Source organism: Brachypodium distachyon, chromosome 3 (genome assembly GCF_000005505.3).
Source record: "Brachypodium distachyon strain Bd21 chromosome 3, Brachypodium_distachyon_v3.0, whole genome shotgun sequence".
In the NCBI taxonomy this organism is placed as follows: domain Eukaryota; kingdom Viridiplantae; phylum Streptophyta; class Magnoliopsida; order Poales; family Poaceae; genus Brachypodium; species Brachypodium distachyon.
This window is the reverse complement of record NC_016133.3, coordinates 40,011,178-40,030,219: the sequence shown is the minus strand read 5'-3', so window position 1 is coordinate 40,030,219 and position 19,042 is coordinate 40,011,178. Positions and strand designations below refer to the sequence as shown.

Genomic DNA, 19,042 nt, shown 5'->3' with positions numbered 1-19,042 from the left:
CAGCGACCTCCACCGGGGATGGCGAGGTGGAGGAACACTTGGAGTGGACTTGAGGGCTGGCGACCGAGGCTCCTCCGAGTCGGCTCGGGAAAGGGACTCAGAGGTCGGGTTGTTGATGCAGGTTCCTACTCTTGGCCTCTTGCCTCACGCCATTAGTTTTTGAAGTATGGTAGTAGTGTCAAGTGTTCACCCGCTAGGATTTCACCATCCCCTCAAAACAAAGGAAGAAGCTAGCATTTCACGGATGTAATATTACGACAGCTTATGATCATAACATAAGCTATCATTTCACCGATGTAATATTTCACCGATTACGACAGCTTATGATCATAACCTATAAACGGGCCAGGCTGTGCCGGCCCGTTCCGGCGAAACCCCAGCCCGGGCACGGCACACGAGCCCGGTCGGGCTGGTTCGGGCCCGTTAGCCCATCAGGCCTCATCTCCAGCAGCAGCCGAGATGTACGGTTTTTTTAATCTTTTTTCACCAACCAAATGGACAAAAGGGCAACCAAATCATGTTTGACACAAATGCTCACGAGGTCTAGTGGTCTAGGTACGCCCGTGCGCACTGAATGTCGGGAGGGAGTCGGTCGGGAGTTCGTCTCCCTCCGGCATCCAATTTTTCCATACTGTGTAATAGAATTTTAAAAAAAGGTTAAACGGCCTGGCCTGCGGGCTCGAGGCTGAAGCCCAGGGACGGCCCGTTTAATTCCGTGCCGGGCCGAGCCTGAAACGGGCCAGGCATGCCGGGCTGACGGGCTTTTTGAGAAAGCCCGGCCCGTTGACCAGCTATACTTATGATCGTAACATTGGGGCATCCAACAAACGGGAATATGGAACAATCGGGTATTGTATCAACACCTTTTCAAAACACCAACTTGTGGCTAATAATAGAGTGAATTCCATTTTTTACCCTCTACTTTCTGTTTGGTGACACAAATTACCTTATTTAGTGACAATTCTCTAATCTTACCCCATTTAGTGAACATTTGCCACTTTTTACCCCCATCTAATTTCTTTTCCCGTTTTCCCCCAAACATGACACGTGGGGCCCCCACGTCTGTGGCAGCAAACGATGAATGACGCGCCCTTTAGCACCGGCTTGTAGTGTTGCTGCTGCCTCGTCAGAGCCGTGCGCCGCTTCATCACATCCGCCGGTGCCGACTTCACCCCTAGCAATGCCGGTCCGGAGCCATTGCAGCCAAGCGTCTGTCCTATTCGACGGATTGCAACCCATCCCTCCCACCATCTAGTAGAATGGAACCAACACCTCCATTAGCGTTCAATGTACACATCCTCTTGTAGTCTCAATATCGAAATAGCATCTGGCGGCATCATCCTCTCTGGCATCAGACACCACGCTGCACCAAGATGCAAGTCATTCAATACTGTCATTGGCTGCTGCGTCGGCAGCTGTGAAATCTTAATTAGTATCAGGACATTCCATTTTTATGCTCAGCTGCAGCCCCCCAATGCTGGCATCTCCAATCAAGCTCATATATGCATGACGTCTATGGAGATGGATTCAAGATTGGGGACAGGTTCAAATCCGATCTGACCTGTATAAACTATAATGCTGGCTTAACTCGGTTGGTTTGATGTGTTGACTAGGTTCGACTCAACCCATGAACACGCCTAGCTCCCGTGCATTTCACTGGTCGTGTTTAGGGAAAAGGGAAAAAAAAATGGGGTAAATGCGGCAAAAGTTTCACTAAATGGGGTAAAATTGGAGAAATGTCACTAAATGGGGTAATTTTTGTCACAAAATGAAAAGTATGGGGTAAAAAAATAGAATTTACTCAAAATATTAAGGATTTTGACATAATAAACATCGAAGTACATGTATGCATTTTACATGCATCAATTGCCGACATACATCTTATCATGGCTATGTGTTAAATATTTCTTACATAATTCTTACTTGGGTCACTTAAAATGATTTTTTTGTATCTATTAGGAACAAACTATCACACACATATAGTTCAAATTAGTTCAAATTTGAATTACTTTTGAGAAATCGGTACAAGTTCATTTAAATGGAAAAAGGTACACAGGAAGTTAGAACATTCAAAATCCTTTAACACTAACAATGAAATTCGGTCTACTTTGTGTGAAAATTGGATAGGTGGAACTTTGAATCATATTAATTATACCTGCTTCAAAAAAATTCCAATGTTTTGCATTTTGAAACAGAGCATCATTTTTTAAACCAAAAAATATATTCTAAACCTCTTTGGCAACATTGTTTGGCATGACAAGACGAATCTCTTTGAAAAAATGGATACATTATCATGAACTATGACATAGAAATGGCCAAAATTTTGGTCATTTGGCTTAAAGCCATAGATTTCAATTCTGGTATATCAAAAGTTTGTACTCTACAGATCATTTAAAAAAATTACCATAGGATATTATTGTTCCACCATGTTAGCTAATAAAAATTAATACTTCAGCAAAAAGAATCACAATTGTTTGATTTTTTATGAATTAGTTATGAAATTTTCGAGTTCCAAGGGTCTCAGGTGGATGTTGGGTACTCGAAAACTGCCACCCAAGTGGGGTGTGGGAGGTCATCAGTTGTGGTTTTTAGCTATAAAAATTGCGACTATTTATGAATTTTACAAAATTTTACATGTCTCCAGTGGGAAGGTGTTCAGTGGTTGTTTTTTAATACAAAACCGCCACTAGAGAACCCTAGAACTTACAAAATTCATAAAAAAATCAAAAAGAAAATCTGAATCTTCTTCCTAAGTAATTCATTTTTATGCTAGAGATTGTGAAACAATAATATAACATGGTGTTTTAACAAAAGTTATTTGGAACCAAGATAGTGATATATGTAAATAAATAAATAAACAATTGTTGTTTCCTTGAAATCGCATGATATTATTGTTCCCAATGTTAAGCATTAATTTAAGAATTTAGAAAAAACAATCATGATTTTTGAATTAGTAATGATTTTTACAATTTTCAGTGTTCCTGAGTGGCAGTTTTGTACTCAAGAATCGTCATTGGTATGTCTACCATTGGAGGCCGGGCGGAGTCCCCTATGGCGGTTTTCCTAGAACCACCACTGATGGGGGTATTCTGTGGCGGTTTTAGGAGAATCGCCACTGAAGGGTGGTCTTTGGGTTTCTCTAGGGGCTGAAAGCCGCCACTGAAGGAGGTCACGTATAGCTCATTCTGTAGTTGTTAATAAATCCATCCCTATTACAGTTGCCTCATTCCAATTTTGACGAACTTTTTCTCGAAAGGGGATTTTGACGAACTTAATGTATACTATATTTTGCACATCAAATTAGGATACTCTATGATATAATGAATAAATTTTATATTGTACTTGCTGTCATATATTAAAGCAAATCATCACGTGTTTGTCCTTTTATAGGATATGCACTCGGTTTCTTTCGATAACCAGCTGCCATGGAGAATGCTAGCTAAGGACCAACTATTGTCCATTTGTAACGCCCTTGGATTAAATAAATACATACGCTCCCTTCTTTCATTGCCCAACGCTCCATTTTGGCATGCTCTTTTAGATCTAAGAGGAGGGAGAGAAGAGTATTGTGAGTTTCAAAGTTGTTGGAATGGGACGGGACCCTCCAATTGTGTTGTCCTCAGATTCTGAGGAAGGGGAACCAGTTGAGGTTGAGGATGTCAAGGGGAAGGTTAAAGAGGTCGAGGAGGACTTCAAGGAGCCCCCAAAATGGCTTCCCGATGGCTGGATCATGGAGGTCCAACGTGGTGAAGATGGCTCCTTCTACCAGGTATATGTGTAATATATCAAGCATGCACAAATACGTATATTGGAGCTCGTAATATAGAAACTGCACTGATTCACACGATTTTGGGAACTGTCTGGGCTGGATCTAATCTCCGGTGGGTTTTTTTAAGTCAACTCAAACGAGGGATCTAGGATATGGGTTTCTGTAATAATTGTATGGTACTTCGATTTAGCACATGATCATTCGTTATGCAGGTTTATATGATTTTTATGGAGTCTGTAATTTTGTTTTCCTTGAGATATGTGATTTTTTTCTAACCTTTTTCTTTCTTTCTGTATAGTATTACATCTCTCCCGTGTCAGGTGTCAAATTAAGGATGAAGGCAGAGGTCCTGAGTTACCTTTTCTCCGGGATGGATGACCGCTTCCTAGAATCAAAGAAGTGTGCTGCTCGTAATACGCTTCATGTTAGTATTTCTTAGATTAACTAATTGTCATCTCAGTTTATTTAGTATTTTGTTAGATCCATGATTTGTGGCTTCTACCAATCTACCATGATATGCAGAGCACGCACTTATGGCTTCCAAAAGGGTGGTTCATTGAGATAAGAGCCGGGGGAGAGAATATGGATAAGATGTTCAAGGTAAGCGTTTTTGTTCATTCATATGCCAATATTTGTATATTACTTGTTTTAGATGATCTTTGTATTATGTATTTTTATAAAGTATATGACCTCTGTATATTAGATCGTTGGCTAGCAGTATAAGAAACTTCAGTATGTTTACTAGATGTGAGTATTCATAAGAGGGGGAGCTTTACATTTTCTCCAAGACGGACTCATTGTTGAGTATAATATGAGATATATATCATGATAGATTAAAAAAAACTAATTTAAGTTGTAGATGTTGGTTGATTTTTTAATAAACTTGGTCAAAATGTAAGGATTTTGATGTCAGAACAAACTAGAACATCTTATATTTACTCTTGTAAAAGTGCAAATGGTGGTGCTGGTCCATAACCTCACACGGTCCGTCACAACCCCCCCCCCCCCCTTATATTGTAAGGAAAAAGTCTCGCCTCCTTCTAATATAAACAATTAACTGTATTAAATCATTAAGATAATGATGATGTTGGCCACCAAAATTGAGATAAAATTAATCGCAAGTGCCACTAATATATAATAGTGTCTTTTAGTCTAATTTATCTTTGTCGAGCAGCCCAGTTTGTTTTATTCGTAACAACGCAAGGGTATTTAGCTAGTAATTATTAAAGGAAGAAATGAAGTACTGATTTGATAGTTCTAGTTTTGAACCCACAAAGTCACCCATTCACTTTGTGCAGATGACTTTGGCCTTAAACCCTACAGTTGGATGACTTTAATGGATTCGTAAACCGTGTTTGAATGGTGCACTAAACGGTGAACCAGGAACCAAGTGCATAAACGGTTCGGTCACTAGTCAAACTCTGGCTTTTAAAACTATTTTGCCATAGTTAACTTAGTGTTTAAAATGTGACATAACATTAATGTGGTTAGTCTAACTACATATGTTCTATGAATCCTCCTTTTCAAGATATGTCATCTGCAAAATGATGTAATGCCTCTCCACATATAATTTTACGCTTATGAAGTTTTTTGGTAACAATTTTCGGTCAATAAATAACATTAAAATTACTAACTTCGGAAAATAGTTTTGTTTGGATTATAATATATTTTTATGTTTTCTTACAGTTTTATATTTATCCTCCAATGGAAATTCGACTATTTTCAAAAGAAGATGTACTACTGTATGTTAAGGAAATGGTGGTCAGTGCATGTGATACTGAAGGACAGTGCGACACAAGCTCTCAAGATAATGTGTGTATCTTGTTGACCGTACAGCGTAACTATGTACTCTCTTAAACTATTCGACTTTTTAGGCCAGGAACTAATTTTAAGAACTATTTTCTAGATTCTTGCACTCGTGGAATTCAACCCGTCTGTGCTGCTGCCAGAAGGATGGGTGAAAGAAATCGTATATAGGAAAACAAAGGAAGGAATAAGAAAAGACCCGGTATATAAAAAAAATCCAAACCCTTCAGTTTTTTTTTTGTGGCAAAACACTTCGGGTCCTGCTTGGATAGTTGTATTTTTTTTCTGGGACAGGCTAATACTTAGTTCAACTGCCTCCAAAGTTAAACTAAATAGTAACCCTCCCACTAAAAATACAACATTCCGAACAAGGCCTCACTTGTTGTAAAATATGTATTTCATTTTCTCATCATAATCAATTGTGCAGTACTTCACGGATCCTGTCAATCATTATGTCTTTCGTACGCTGAAGGCCGCGATGACGTACCTTTCAACCGGAAAAATTACCAATCGTTCTTTTATTCAGAAGACTAGTGTCCATGACCTGTACAATTTTGACAAGTGTGCTGATCTGGTGATTACCTTTCAACATTACTTATTCTATCTCAACTTTATGTTTCATTCCAATGATTACTTTTCATATCGAATAAATTGTATTCTATCTCAACTGCATTATAGTTGTTAAAAGTCTTCAAAATGTTGAATATATACAATTGGTGTATGCATCTTTTAACTATGTGTAAATAATTACAGTATTGAAAAATTAATTGATGAAAACTACATATTTCCTACAAGTTTTCCATGTGATTAGCTAGCTTATCTGCTTGTGTGTTATTCTTGAAATCAGTGGACAAGCCTTTTGGGATTATATGATTTATTCATGAAATCAGTGGACAAGCCTATTGGGATTATATGATTTAGGTAGAATACGAGTCTATATAACTTTTTTTTATCACAAATGGAACATTGGATCATAAGGGTGATGCAGCAATCCCTATGTATTTCCCTCATATGACATCATTAACTCTATAGTAATTTAAGCTTCCAATCTGACTTCCTTTTCTCATTCATTCACTTAGGATTGACGCAACCTTTGTATGTCATACCGAATCTTGCTTATTAATTTGTTAGTACCACGTCATTTCTTTGGCCATATCTTGCAAGAGCTTACTGAACTTGCTAATACCAGTGCACCGGAAATTGCTTCAATTTTTTGTTCGGATCTTACATAATGTGATGATTAAATTCTTATGCATGCGGTTATTTATATGTTTATGTAGTTAAATTGTTTGTGAAAATACTATGTAATTAGTTAAAAAACTTATCAAATAATTTGAATCTTGGCTTCAGTAACCCCTAACAAGTGGGTGTTCTGAATTAATTATTACATGTAAAAATGATTCTACTTATGGATGTCTGTACTATATTTCATCTATTAATTTGGCCGACTCTTTTGATGACAGAATGAGTTCTTACGCAAAAGACTGACAAACAAGACTGGCAATAACGACCAGACTTCAGACAGATGTAAGGTTCTCTGATTTACTGATGCTATGATATTTGTTTTTCCATTATTGCAAAACATTTGATATCATGTAGAATTTGTATATCCAAGTCTAACAATCAATTTAACCAAAAGCTAAAATACTCTTCTAATCAAGGTTCTTGGTGGTGGTTTCCTGCTCGAGTCCATATTTAATCATCCATATTATCGTAATTTTGAGAAAAATTTAAACCTTGGGTCGTATTCATAATGTTTGTGTTGGCAATTGACCTACAGATGTCAAGCTTGGCACCCCCGATAATAAAATCCTAGATCCGCCACTGGTGGTCGTCTGTTCATTTTTCCGACCCCCTACTTCTCACGTCTTACAAGTGAGAACGTGCAAACTTATGAGTTGAAGAAGCAAGGCATAATTTGCTTACGTTGTTGTTTTCGTTGCATCAAAGCTATCATTAGGCTTTAACGACATTGACCTGTAGTTTGACGCATAGTCTAACTATTATGTTGTTGTTATCTGTGTATTTTATTTTCTTCTCGATTCCATAGCAGCTCTTATGTTGCTGTTGACCATTCCGTAGCAAATCACGGGCAGTCTACTAGTATTATATACTATTTGAACGTGCATGACGACGTCTATTGTTAGATATAGCAAGGTCCATCAGTTTTAAATATCATAGTATTGCTCCCCTTGCGACCTTTCTTGATCTTTTTGCATATTGCTTGCATATTTTGCAGGAAAAAATGAACTAAGATCTTTTGAAAAAATTATGTTGCACTAGCCTATAAAAGGTCTAGATAATCATATCTTAAGATCGTATCTCTATTCACTGCCTAATATTTGTTTATTTATTTTATATCGTAGTTGAGGATGGCGAAAGCTCTACAGACTTTGGTTCACCAAAGGACCACCAAGAAAGCATGAATAAAAGTAAGAAGATCAAAGAGAAAGAACCAAACTCCGACAAAATTATCAAGCGTTCAAGAAAGAAGTCATCGAGAGGAGCGAAAGCCAAGCAAATTAATTGAGACACAAATGGAAAAGATCCTGAATCTGAGCAAGAAGAAGGGATGGATAAAACAAACAAGGCAGGGTGTAAAGGAAAAATCAAAGGAGAGAGCTCTGGAAATTAAGCAAGGGATGTCATATGGAATCAGGACACAAAAACAATGGAAAGCACCATTCGAAGTGACAAGTAATATTTAGCTTGCATTTGGTATTGCGATTTGTTCCATTTCTCAGAAAAAACTTTTACTTGATTTTTAAACGGAAGAGAAAGTTGCTCCCAGCCTGCCATTGATCAGGTTTGGCAGGGCTTCATTTTGTGGTGGCTATGTGCAATCTTTATGCCTAGACAGAGAAACTCCAAGATATTTCTTTCACTTTTTCTTCTTCCATGTCAGTTCCATATGAGTAATTTACTCATGTTCGAATCAATCTCCACAGTGGATAGTAACATACATGTGATGTCATGCATTATGTTACTTATTAGCTTGTAGACTCAATTTGCTTTAGTTTGTGTGATGTTATAATGACATATCTAATTACTACAAACATCTTCTCCTCATTAATAACATGCCGCATGACCACATCACCAATTTTTTTTAGTTGTCACTTATGTTACCACCTACTCCCTCCGTTCTAAAACACAACTCATATAGATTTGTGCATTTGGACCAAGACAGCTCTCGTTTCTAGTGACTGACCACTCATATTGGATTAATAGTAAATTGATGTGACTAGTTATTGGCCGGATGCGGGTACCAAGAAAAAAAATGAGGTGTGTTGTGAAACAAATAAAAAAAATCTATATGAGTTGTGTTTTGAAATGGAGATAGTATGTTACTCCCACTGTGAGTAGCCATAGGTAGTTATGGATAACTTGAGTACAATCCACGCCAGGCCCATTATCCAAAGTCCATGTCCAGACCGCACTCCGCCCAGTACTCACCACGATTTCATGGGCGCGTTCATGCACGGAGGACCTCCAAGCGCTGCCGGCATCTCCAGCTACGCTCGACTTGCCTCTCACTGCAGGCAGCAGCGCCCCTCCAGACCTCCATCCTACTTCAATAGGCTGCCCTGCCCCTCTCCCGAACTGCAACCAGAGCCTTCAGTTTGCTTTAAAGTTTGTGCAAAAATATTTGGAAAAGCACGGAAGCACTTCTATCCCATAATACAGTGCAGTTCCTTTCAGTATTCTTAAAAGTCAAAACTGTCTATTGTCCGAATTTATGACAACATAGTTAAGAAAATCATGTGGATTGCCATACAAGCAGAGCAAATGTTAGGAAGCCAAAAAAAAAAGCCTATGAAGTCAGTCACATGTAGAAAGCAGTGTTGCTTTCTATGACCATGGTTGAGAAACCAGGGAATATTCCTGATGTATGGCGATGTACATGGGTCGCTGGGGTGGGGGTGGGGGGGGGGGGGGCGCTGTAAAGAAGGCAATGGAGTGTAATTTGATGTGTCTTCCTTCAGAGATACTGCTCGTGAACCCTTGCCCGGTTCTCTTCCCACCATAACCTTGCATGCGTCTCACCAAATCTTTCTCGGCTGCAGAGAGTAATTTTTTTGCCGACACCAAATCAGCAGTTGGTCTTGAGTTATAAAACATCTTGCATCTAGTACATAATTAAAACAGACGGACAACAAGTCACTAAGTTCGTCCACATAGGATAAATAATCTCCATCGTTGATCTTAAAATTTAACGGTCCATATTCGTCCATGTAGGTTCAAACATAGACGCGCACTGCTCGTGCAGTCATGCCTCGGGTAGGATATGACCCAATCCGTTGAGAACTCACATGAACTAATGTTGGAAGCAGTATGCTAACCGGTTAATATAACTAGAGTATGGAGGGGCCGAAAGTGTTAGATGAAGAAGCAGCAGCAAACTAACGTTGGAAGAATTGAATCACGTCTTTTCAGATGTTCAAGGCAATGCATAACATTTTGGTCTGACATAGATTTTTGACAGTAGTACTCCCTCCGTTCCTAAATGTTTGAAGTCCTCATAAGTAACTTTTTAGACTTTGACCAAATTTATAGAAAAATCTACCGACACCTAAGACTCTAAGTTAGTTTTATTACATCAATCATGCTATATATTTTCAGAGTATACTTATTTGATATTGCAGATGTTGATTTCAATAAGCTTAGTCAGCTATGACTTCAAATATTTGGGAACGGAGGGGGTACCATTTATAAATTTATACAAGTAGCAGTCTAATCTGAAAAATAATTGTGAGAACTATGGAAAAATAAAATAAAATGACAATACATAAGAAATCTAGGCGTGAAAATGGGCGAGTCACCCCGCTAGTTATTACTACTTGAGTTCCATCAAGCTGCCTTACTACATGTAACAACGTTCTTGTTAGTTGCTATTTCGGTGGTCTAATAAATTTTGTATCCTGGTTACTGCATACTTAGAGTAGGATCCTGCTTTCTACAATTTTTTCATCTGAGTTCCAGGGATCCAAGCAGCTATCTATCAAGCCTTGATTGCTACTAGCGTACTTGAGTTAAACGTTGCACTTGTTTTCTTTTCGGGTGAAATTCCTAGGGAAGTATCAGTTTAGTTGGCGAGTATTCATATCCTCCGAAGTCTCTAACCACAAACATAAGTACATTAGCACTAACTCAATCCAATCCACAAGCAAGAATAAGTGGAAGTAGCAAACCTGAACCTGACGCGTCGAAGCTCTTTGATCCCACCAGTCAAAGCCCGAATAGTAAGGTATACACCAGGCTCGTCCTCTTCTACCCACTCCCTCTCTTGATCACTTGCATTGCTAACGGAGACTGAAAGTTCACCAGATCGATCAACCTCTTCAGGAGATGAGCTTGTCCTCATTGATGCATCAATTGATGAAGTATCTGTCTTAGCTCCACTAATGCTCGACAGCTTAGGCGTTGATGCCAGACCAACTGAATCATAGCACTGGTGTTCATGATGGCCGTGCTGAATATTACCAAGGTGTTTAGACTGATGCTCAAGAGAATCAGATGATGAAGACCCCAATGCCCTACTGCTCTTTAGTGATCTCTGGAAAATGCGGGGTTGACGCTCATTGTTAAGTGGTGGTGTTTCTGGGCTATCCTCCTTGGAACTCTTCATGAGGCGGAAGCCGTGCACAGCAGGTAGACAAGGTCAGAGGGCTATTTAAAATCTTAAGAATATATGGAAAGGTTGATCCAAATGGCATCTTACCTCGTCTTCAGACCTTGGAGTACCAGGAACAGGAACAGTTTGCTGTTTAAACCTCTGAATATTGTAAAGCTCCATGACTTTGTCATAATTTTCTGCCCACCACCTTTGTGCTTGCCACTTGTTGAACATCTCACGGCTATCATGCATCAGTTCATGTGCAAAGAAGTGCAGTGGACACTGGTAAGCACATTGTCAATCAAGCTTGGAAAAACAGGTGTGCAAGTATGGCATGGTGGCTAATAAATATAAATAATAGTAATAAACAGAGGCAGAGGAAGAGATATATTTAACAAGAGAATTGTATTTTGCCAGTCTTCCTCTCTCTTGTTCCAAGGACACCAACAGTGAAGATATGATCGAGTTGCTCACTCCACGAAGACATTAACAGAGTGGTTGCCCTGTTATAGCCTGTATTGAAAATAAAGCACCTAGACTCTGCAAACCACTCATGATGGTGGAGATTTTGAATTGATTGAGACATAATTATGGCAGTGAGAATAAACGATGTGAATTGTCAAAAGGGAAAGGAGGTCTGTAGGCAACTCCAGTGTACTTTGATTAGACAAGAGTCTAGTAACAGGCTTTAAGTTGGTCATTTGTATACAGTAAATCAATGACTGCATAAACCAGAGTCGATTTTTTCAGAACAGAGTTGATGTTGTATTGAAGGGAAGTCTCAATGATGTCGTTTGAATTGCCACCGCGGGTCAGGTCACTTGGCATTGTTTCCAGAACACACGATCACAGGCTTTACAGATAATTGGGTAGATGCACAAATCTGCACCCCATTCAACAAATGTGCAACCACACAATTCCAGGTCAAATCAATAAGCACCTCCTTGCGTAGATCTATGTTACGTTTGGCATTGCGGTGGATTCTCATAATCCCGTTTGCACCACTCACTTTGGCCTATTTTGTTGTTTGGCTAACTAACTTTTTCCTGCCTTCATATGTTTTTTTCCACAGAAGGTTATAAATAAGTTCAGCGCAGCACCGTTCAGCAACCGAGAACTGAGGCCCAGAGCCAAAAAATTACCCTACAAGTTAAGAAGTCATCTGTAATTCCAGATTGTCTTCCCCCAATTACATAACCTTCTTTCATAAGGAATTTGCAGTGACCCTAATAGTGTCAGGCAATCAAAGTAAGCAATGACGAATTTCTCTCAAAAAATTCTTAGTAATACTGATATATCGACAGATATTAAAAACAGATTTACAATCATATTAGAAGGCCACGAAGAACTGTCACTAGCGTCTGTTTTGATTTCATAATGTATTCAGATTTATCAAGTTTCTAAGAGTCATTTATATAATCCGAATAGAACATCTACACAAATAAAATAGCAAAAGAAGTGCAACTGATCCAAAGATCCAGGTTGGATGGCTCCCCAGCAAGCAGGTGTGTGTGCAGATCAACTAGATTAATAAGATACCAAAGCAACGTTAGCTTTTCTCTATTTGAAAAGGACAAGAAGAAAGAAAAACCACCACTTGCAGTTTTCTGTTCTTTAATTTGTCCCCATCAAGACTACTCAATAGAGGAGACTTGGTGGGACGGTGGGCCTCTCCTGTCTTAACCTTATGATTTCCTCTTACAGCAGGAACACGAAAACTAGTACTACTAAAATGGATTCAGCAAATTGGTAACATGAAAGCTGCGCTCCAGAGCTACTCCATCCTACTTAGCTGAGTTCCGATGGCGAGTGAAGTGTCTATAAACTCTACAGCATACATGCAGACAGATCCAGATTTCCTACTGTTGCAGCACGTGAGTGATTAAGTAAAGGATCTCTGTGGGAATCATACCCTGTGCCCCATGCAGAGCCAGTCCAAACATACACAATACAGCTCAGTGTACCTTAGCAGCCATGGAAATTTGGTCGCAAATCAATATATGGTACATGGGGAAATGTTTTACATTGACACGCTTCGAAGAGCTGTTGAAATACTAAACTGCATGGCAAATCATCTAAATACCTATTTGTGACAGAGTTGACCATAGAAACAACTTCTCTCTCTACGAAATAATAGTAAGGAAGATAATGCATACCATAATCATACTTGAAGACAGATCTATTGGAAACGGTGAAGGCATGTGGCTCATGCACGGAAATTATAGATTTTGAGCCTCACGCACAGTGCCCCCAAATTTAAAAATCTGTTGTGTACTTCTCAAAGTATTTCTTCTATAATTCACGTAATTGTAAGAACACCTAAAGTGATCCGGTTTCTGCACCTTTGTTTCAGATGAAAGATTTCCCTTCCGAGACTTCATTTGGAATGCATCATTTTGTAAGAAGGGAGACATCCACTCTCCCTAGAAGAGTGATACCTAAGAGATTCCTATATTCTCGCAGTTGACTGATTGGTTTATTTATCCTTTTCTTCTCAATTGTATCCTTATCGGACAACCTCCTTTTGTCAAATTCCAAACTTCGAGTGAAATCAAAGACATAAAAGAAACAACAACAGCACCGGCCAAAAGCGAGATAAAGCACAATTTTGTCTCATTTAACAAAACTGAACCATAGTTCTTTTAAAACAAGTTCTACTTTTTTTCCCTTCAAATCTCAAAGTTTGGAACGACAGTGAGTTATTTACGAGGATTAAGCGCTACTATACTCAGTGGCAGGAAATACTACAGTCTACAGCCATGGATCTCAATTAAAGTTAGAAATAAACCAAAAAATGATTAATTTTAACAAAAAATAACACAAAAGAACGTAACTGTTCTACCAAGATGCAAAAAATTGGCACAGATGAGACTTGAGATCAAGGCGTCACCTGAATCGGATGCGCTTGAGGTCGTTCCCGCCCCGCGGCAGCGAGAGGAAAGTGATGAGCACTCCGGGTTCAACCTGTGCGACCCACTCCTTCGCCTCGTCGACCTCTGTGCAACCCTCCATCCCCTCCTCATCACCGGCGAAGAAGTCAGTGCGCGCGCTCACCGACGGCGTGGCATCGCTGCTGAAAACGGCACCACCGCTGAGCGGCCGCGGTGTCGACGCCGCTGAGCTGCTGGCACGGCGGTACGAGTGGTGGAAGCGCTCGGACCCGGAGCCCACCTCGGAGTCGGCGTAGGCGCCACGGTGGCTGTACGGGTGGTGCCGCCGCGACGCTGCCGCCGGTGAGCCGCCGCACGGCTTGCAGTGCCGGTAAGCGCCCGACGCCTTCAGCGCCATGTCCTTGATCTGAACCCCAGAGAAAGTTCTAATTGCTGAGAAACACAGAGAATTTGGGGAAATGGAGACGCCCCAATACCTAAGAGGTCCTATGAGTTGCAAAATTCGAACTAATTTCTGTTCCTCCCGGGCCAACGAAGATACATTTGGTCACCAACGAAGCGGATTTACGATTTAAATATCAAACAAGAGCAATTGCTATTCCATTCTGCCTTGCGATCAAGAAATAAATAAATAAACACTGAAAATAACCACAGAGAACTTGATCCGAAGGGGGCACTCAAGAACTCGGAACTAGAAGGCGAGAACCCACCTGCGCGGTGAGCGCCTTGATAGCCTCCCTCGTGCTGGGGGTGGCCGGGCCTCTGGCGCCTCCGACGACGACGCCATCGTCGTCCTCGGGCGGCTCGTGTAGCGGCGGCCCGCCGCCGTCGAGTTGCTTGGAGCACGCAATACACGTCAGCATCGCTTCCCCCTCTCTCTCTCTGCGAGTGCGCGGCCCTCGGATCGTGAGACCGGGATTGAAGGAAAAGGCGTGTGGTTTTATGGATGGAACTCGCGGGTACTCCCCCTCCTCTCCTCCGGTAAATTCGAGCTGAAGGCGAGAGCATTAATGATGGATTGGGATTTTAGGATTTCTGCGTTTACAGACAGAATGGGAGTGGGGTTTATTTTACTCATTTTTCTGGGAGGTCGCTTTTTAAAAAAAAAAAAACTTAAATCTCGCATTAGAGTCGTTGGATTAAGATCCGGATGCCATTCTCATTTTCTCACCTCCCACACACCGTCGTTGGATTAAGATCTTCATTTTCTCACCTCCCACACACTGTCGTTCAATTAAGATTTAACAGTCAACACGTCGACTTTTTTTTATAGCAAAACCGTTTATTAGTTTATTTAGGACATCAACTTAGCATCCCGGGAGCACTCTCTTGTATCCGTCTGATCTCGTCTTCGGGTTATCCATGGCCCTCAGATGTCAATGCACTGTACCAATGTATATTTGGGGCCTCAATATATTTAGTTTAGTTCTATATCGTTCAAATAACAGATGTCGCAACACTCACTATCATGATCTAGTTTTAACGTAGACCTACCCACAAGCGTGATGTTTTGGTTGAAAAAAGAATAATTCTTTCAATTTCCAAAATAAAAAAAAGACGTACATAACTCAGTACTCTTAAAATTGGGAGCGGAAAAAAGAGTTTTGAGCATTGTTAAAAAGACAAATTTAGTACGGAGTATTTAAAATTTGGAATGAGAGAAATGATGGCTAGTTCTCAGTCACCTAAAACTTGCACTCATGTAAGTGTTAAATTTAAGTGAGATGTTAGTGTAAGTTTTAGCTTTAAGTTAGTATAAAGTTACTTGGAGATGAGAATGATTGAATGTTGATCCAAAGGTTTGAAAACGCGAATTTCTGGCAACTTACAAATAGACAATACTGAAACATTTTCTGTTCGAAAATAAAAAAGGGTCGACAACTTTGGAACTTAGAAGCAGTTGAATCCGATGGATTCAGTGTCATCGATCGACATATGAATGGACTGTCTAGCACTGACAATGTCGTAAACTGAGCCTAGTTCAGGTGGTGTGGTCCGGAGGTGCTCATAGGGACAGGGTGTGCTTGTGTGCGTTCACAGGGCGAGTGTATGCTCGTGTGTGAGCGTCTGCTGTCTCTCGGAGGTGCTCATAGGGACAGGGTGTGCGTGTGTGCGTTCACAGGGCGAGTGTATGCTCGTGTGTGAGCGTCTGCTGTTGTACCGTGTTTTAAAAAAAAAATGACGTACGAGGGGAATATCAATAGCATACAAAGAAGCCAATCAACAGACCAGCTGGCCAATGTAAAGTGTTACTGGAAACTGCAAGGAAAAACAGCATGATCGATCGATCGGATGCGCGTACCACTTGCGAGTAGAAAAAAAGGGTGTGCGAATAGTAATTAATTAAGCCATTGGTAACGGAGCTTGTCTTGCGTCCTCAACAGCCCGATACTGAAAGACTTCACACATACACGACCCATCGAAGTTTTTTCCTCTTGCAGAATATGCAGATACAGCAATGCTGAAAGTGAGATTCATATGCTGTAATCACTCCCCGTCCTTCTATGGTTAATGAAAGTTCTTTACCCGCAAAAAAAAGATGGGAGATACACCAATGCTGAAGCCATCGGAAGAGCACGCAGAAGAAAACAAGAAATGATAGGGCGGCTCCCCTCCGTCCCCACGAATCTGGATCCTGTCATCCTGTCGTGGGCAGCCACAGCCAATATTGCAGCGGCCGGGCAAGTACTGAACGCGTAGATCTGCGTCGCATGGACAGAGCAGCGGAGCCGGTGCGAGGACGCGCACGCACGCAACGGGACATTAATAACCGGCTGCAATGAATCGCGCGCACACGGGAGGCTCCACTCCTGTGAATTGTACAGTACGCGAAATCGGGCTATAATATTTGTACGGGGGGCAACGCAGATGCGGCACGGTGGCCGTTCGGAGCGCGTGAGTCCCTTTAAATTGTCATTCTGCGAGGGTTTCGTGCATCAAACAAGGCCGGATCCGCGTGAACCGTGAGGAGCTAGCGAGGACACGCGCACGCACGGGGCGTACGTACGTAGAGGCTGCAACGCAGTGAATGGAGCACTGGATCTAGCAGGATCTTCTCTGGTGCTCTCTACCGTGAGTATCTTTGTTCGTTTTTTTCCTTTTTTTCTTTCTGCGAGAGTATATCACTGTTGTAGTGTTGTGTCCCCGATGACGTTGCTGCATGCTACAGTAGCCGATTGGTTGCTGGATTGAGAAAGGCCCGTCCTCCCTCGAACCTGTTGAAGGGTCTGCTGGCAATACGAGCCCACCAAGTTATTGAAGCCCAATGGGCTAATGGTGTGGTCATGTGCTGTGTGTACCCCTGTCCTTGTATTTGTTTTTAGCCTTTTAGGGTACTAAGTTGAGCTGGAAATGTCATCGCGGAAGTTAAGGAAGCAACGTTTATCGGCAAAACCGGTACTACTATTACATCCCCTAAATCCATGCAAAACCATTTAAACCTAGTTTTGCACAGTTAAGCGATCGCATAGTACATGTTTTCAAGTCTCTTTAAAAAATTATACTGTATGACCAAAACTATTCTTTGGCAATATCACGTACAGTGCAAGGGTGGGACTTTGTGGGCCAATAAGGAATGTGTTGTTCAGGTTTCTTAATATGGGTCAAACAGTGAATAAATTCTTGGGCTCTATTATGCACTTGAATTTGGGCAGAATACAACTCTACTTGCTTTGGACCTAAGTCTGCTCGTGTAAGTTTATTTCCAACTTTTGCGACCTCGACTTGCACTTTCTTATATGGTATCTCTATGCAAAACTAAAATCAAACATGTTCTCACAATATCCGAAGACGATATGTAGCTCAAACTTCAAAGCATTCGAGATACAAAATAAGTATAAGTAAATTCGTGCTCTGCCAAATCAGTTGGCATGCGAACTATAGGAAATTGGCTAAATCGACTTCTTAATTTGTTGAAGGCATTCCACGAGCGAATAAATTGGACATCTCAGATTTCAGGTTCAGCCGACTGTGTGGCAATCTTTTCATGCATCTCTTCCTTGTTCTTCTCTAGATCCATGTTTTTGAACTGGATTGAAGCTTCTCTTTTGTTATTTCCATGTGTTCCAGCATCCAACAACTTTGTTATGTTCTTGTTTGTAGCTTTGATCTGTATGCACATCTTAATGTTAAAGTTTACTCATAAGTTCAAAATATTTGATAAACATATGAACAAGTCTACAACAAGTGGCATGTTTGTAGATTGAAGGATGAAGAAATTACCCTTTGAGTGGGCCAGGGATTGATGCCATGCCTACGACTCAAATGTTTCAGTGCTTTGGGAGTCATTTTTAGTTCCTTTGCAGCCTCGACCATTGGCAAGTGTAGATATCGAAGAATTTCATCCAACATATCATCTCGCTCATGCTGTGCATCACGAAACCATAAAAATGTTATTGTAATGGCACTCATTATACATCACATAGTATAACTCGCTAGAAAATGTTCCTTTGTCGGCATCTATACCTGTTCTACAATTGTTCCTTTGTCATGTTGCATGTCAGCATGAGGATTTTCGTTCCAAGTTGCTGGAGGTGCAACTGGCATTGGAACCACAACTAAACCATCATTGCTCTCATCGACTAGGGAGGATTCTAATATTGTTACTTGGAAATGATCCATCGGTGAATATCTCACCACTTTCCAACAACAATTCAGCTAGGAAACACGTCTGCCACTGGTTCTCAAATGACCAGGGTATCGTGATATATAAAGCCAAGGATTCATCTAGTTTTGCTTCGTAATGATGGAAACAACTCACAAAAATATCTGCAAAGTTGACCGTTTCGTATGAACTCTCTCATTTTTTTGTTTTCTTTCTGTTTTCACATCCTGTAGTTAAGCATTGCATACATCCTTAAATAAATTGCCATTTTTATGTACTTTCTGTGTTTCTTACTTTATTGCTGCCAGTTGAGAAATGTATAAAATTCAAGGCGTATATTTGAGTAATTTTTTATGCGT

General features: G+C 40.6%; 2 protein-coding genes across 5 annotated transcripts; one reads left to right on the top strand and one right to left on the bottom strand.

Annotated features, from left to right (window-relative positions):
• Positions 1-458: 458 nt before the first annotated feature.
• Positions 459-8,764, top strand: LOC100826562. Of its 2 annotated transcripts, XM_003572224.4 has the most exons (8): positions 459-3,769; positions 4,068-4,193; positions 4,292-4,369; positions 5,456-5,581; positions 5,676-5,777; positions 6,003-6,149; positions 7,039-7,102; positions 7,942-8,764. In XM_003572224.4, the coding sequence occupies exons 1-8, from the start codon at positions 3,590-3,592 to the stop codon at positions 8,103-8,105; spliced, it is 987 nt and encodes a 328-aa protein (XP_003572272.2). In that variant the 5' UTR covers positions 459-3,589; the 3' UTR covers positions 8,106-8,764. The 2 variants fall into 2 exon arrangements, with proteins under 2 accessions (XP_003572272.2, XP_014756225.1); XM_014900739.2 differs by lacking the exon at positions 6,003-6,149.
• Positions 8,765-8,865: 101 nt separating this feature from the next.
• Positions 8,866-15,082, bottom strand: LOC100825431 (protein Brevis radix-like 1). Of its 3 annotated transcripts, none has more exons than XM_024461734.1 (5): positions 14,791-15,078; positions 14,080-14,486; positions 11,295-11,430; positions 10,765-11,195; positions 8,866-9,175 (listed from the first exon to the last, which is right to left on the bottom strand). In XM_024461734.1, exons 1-5 carry the CDS (start codon positions 14,941-14,943, stop codon positions 9,142-9,144), a joined length of 1,161 nt encoding a protein of 386 aa, XP_024317502.1. In that variant the 5' UTR covers positions 14,944-15,078; the 3' UTR covers positions 8,866-9,141. The 3 variants fall into 3 exon arrangements, with proteins under 3 accessions (XP_024317502.1, XP_014755573.1, XP_003574596.1); XM_014900087.2 differs by lacking the exon at positions 8,866-9,175 and adding an exon at positions 9,221-9,701 and having other exon boundaries at positions 14,791-15,082; XM_003574548.4 differs by lacking the exon at positions 8,866-9,175 and adding an exon at positions 9,477-9,633 and having other exon boundaries at positions 14,791-15,075.
• Between the last annotated feature and the right edge of the window lie 3,960 nt (positions 15,083-19,042).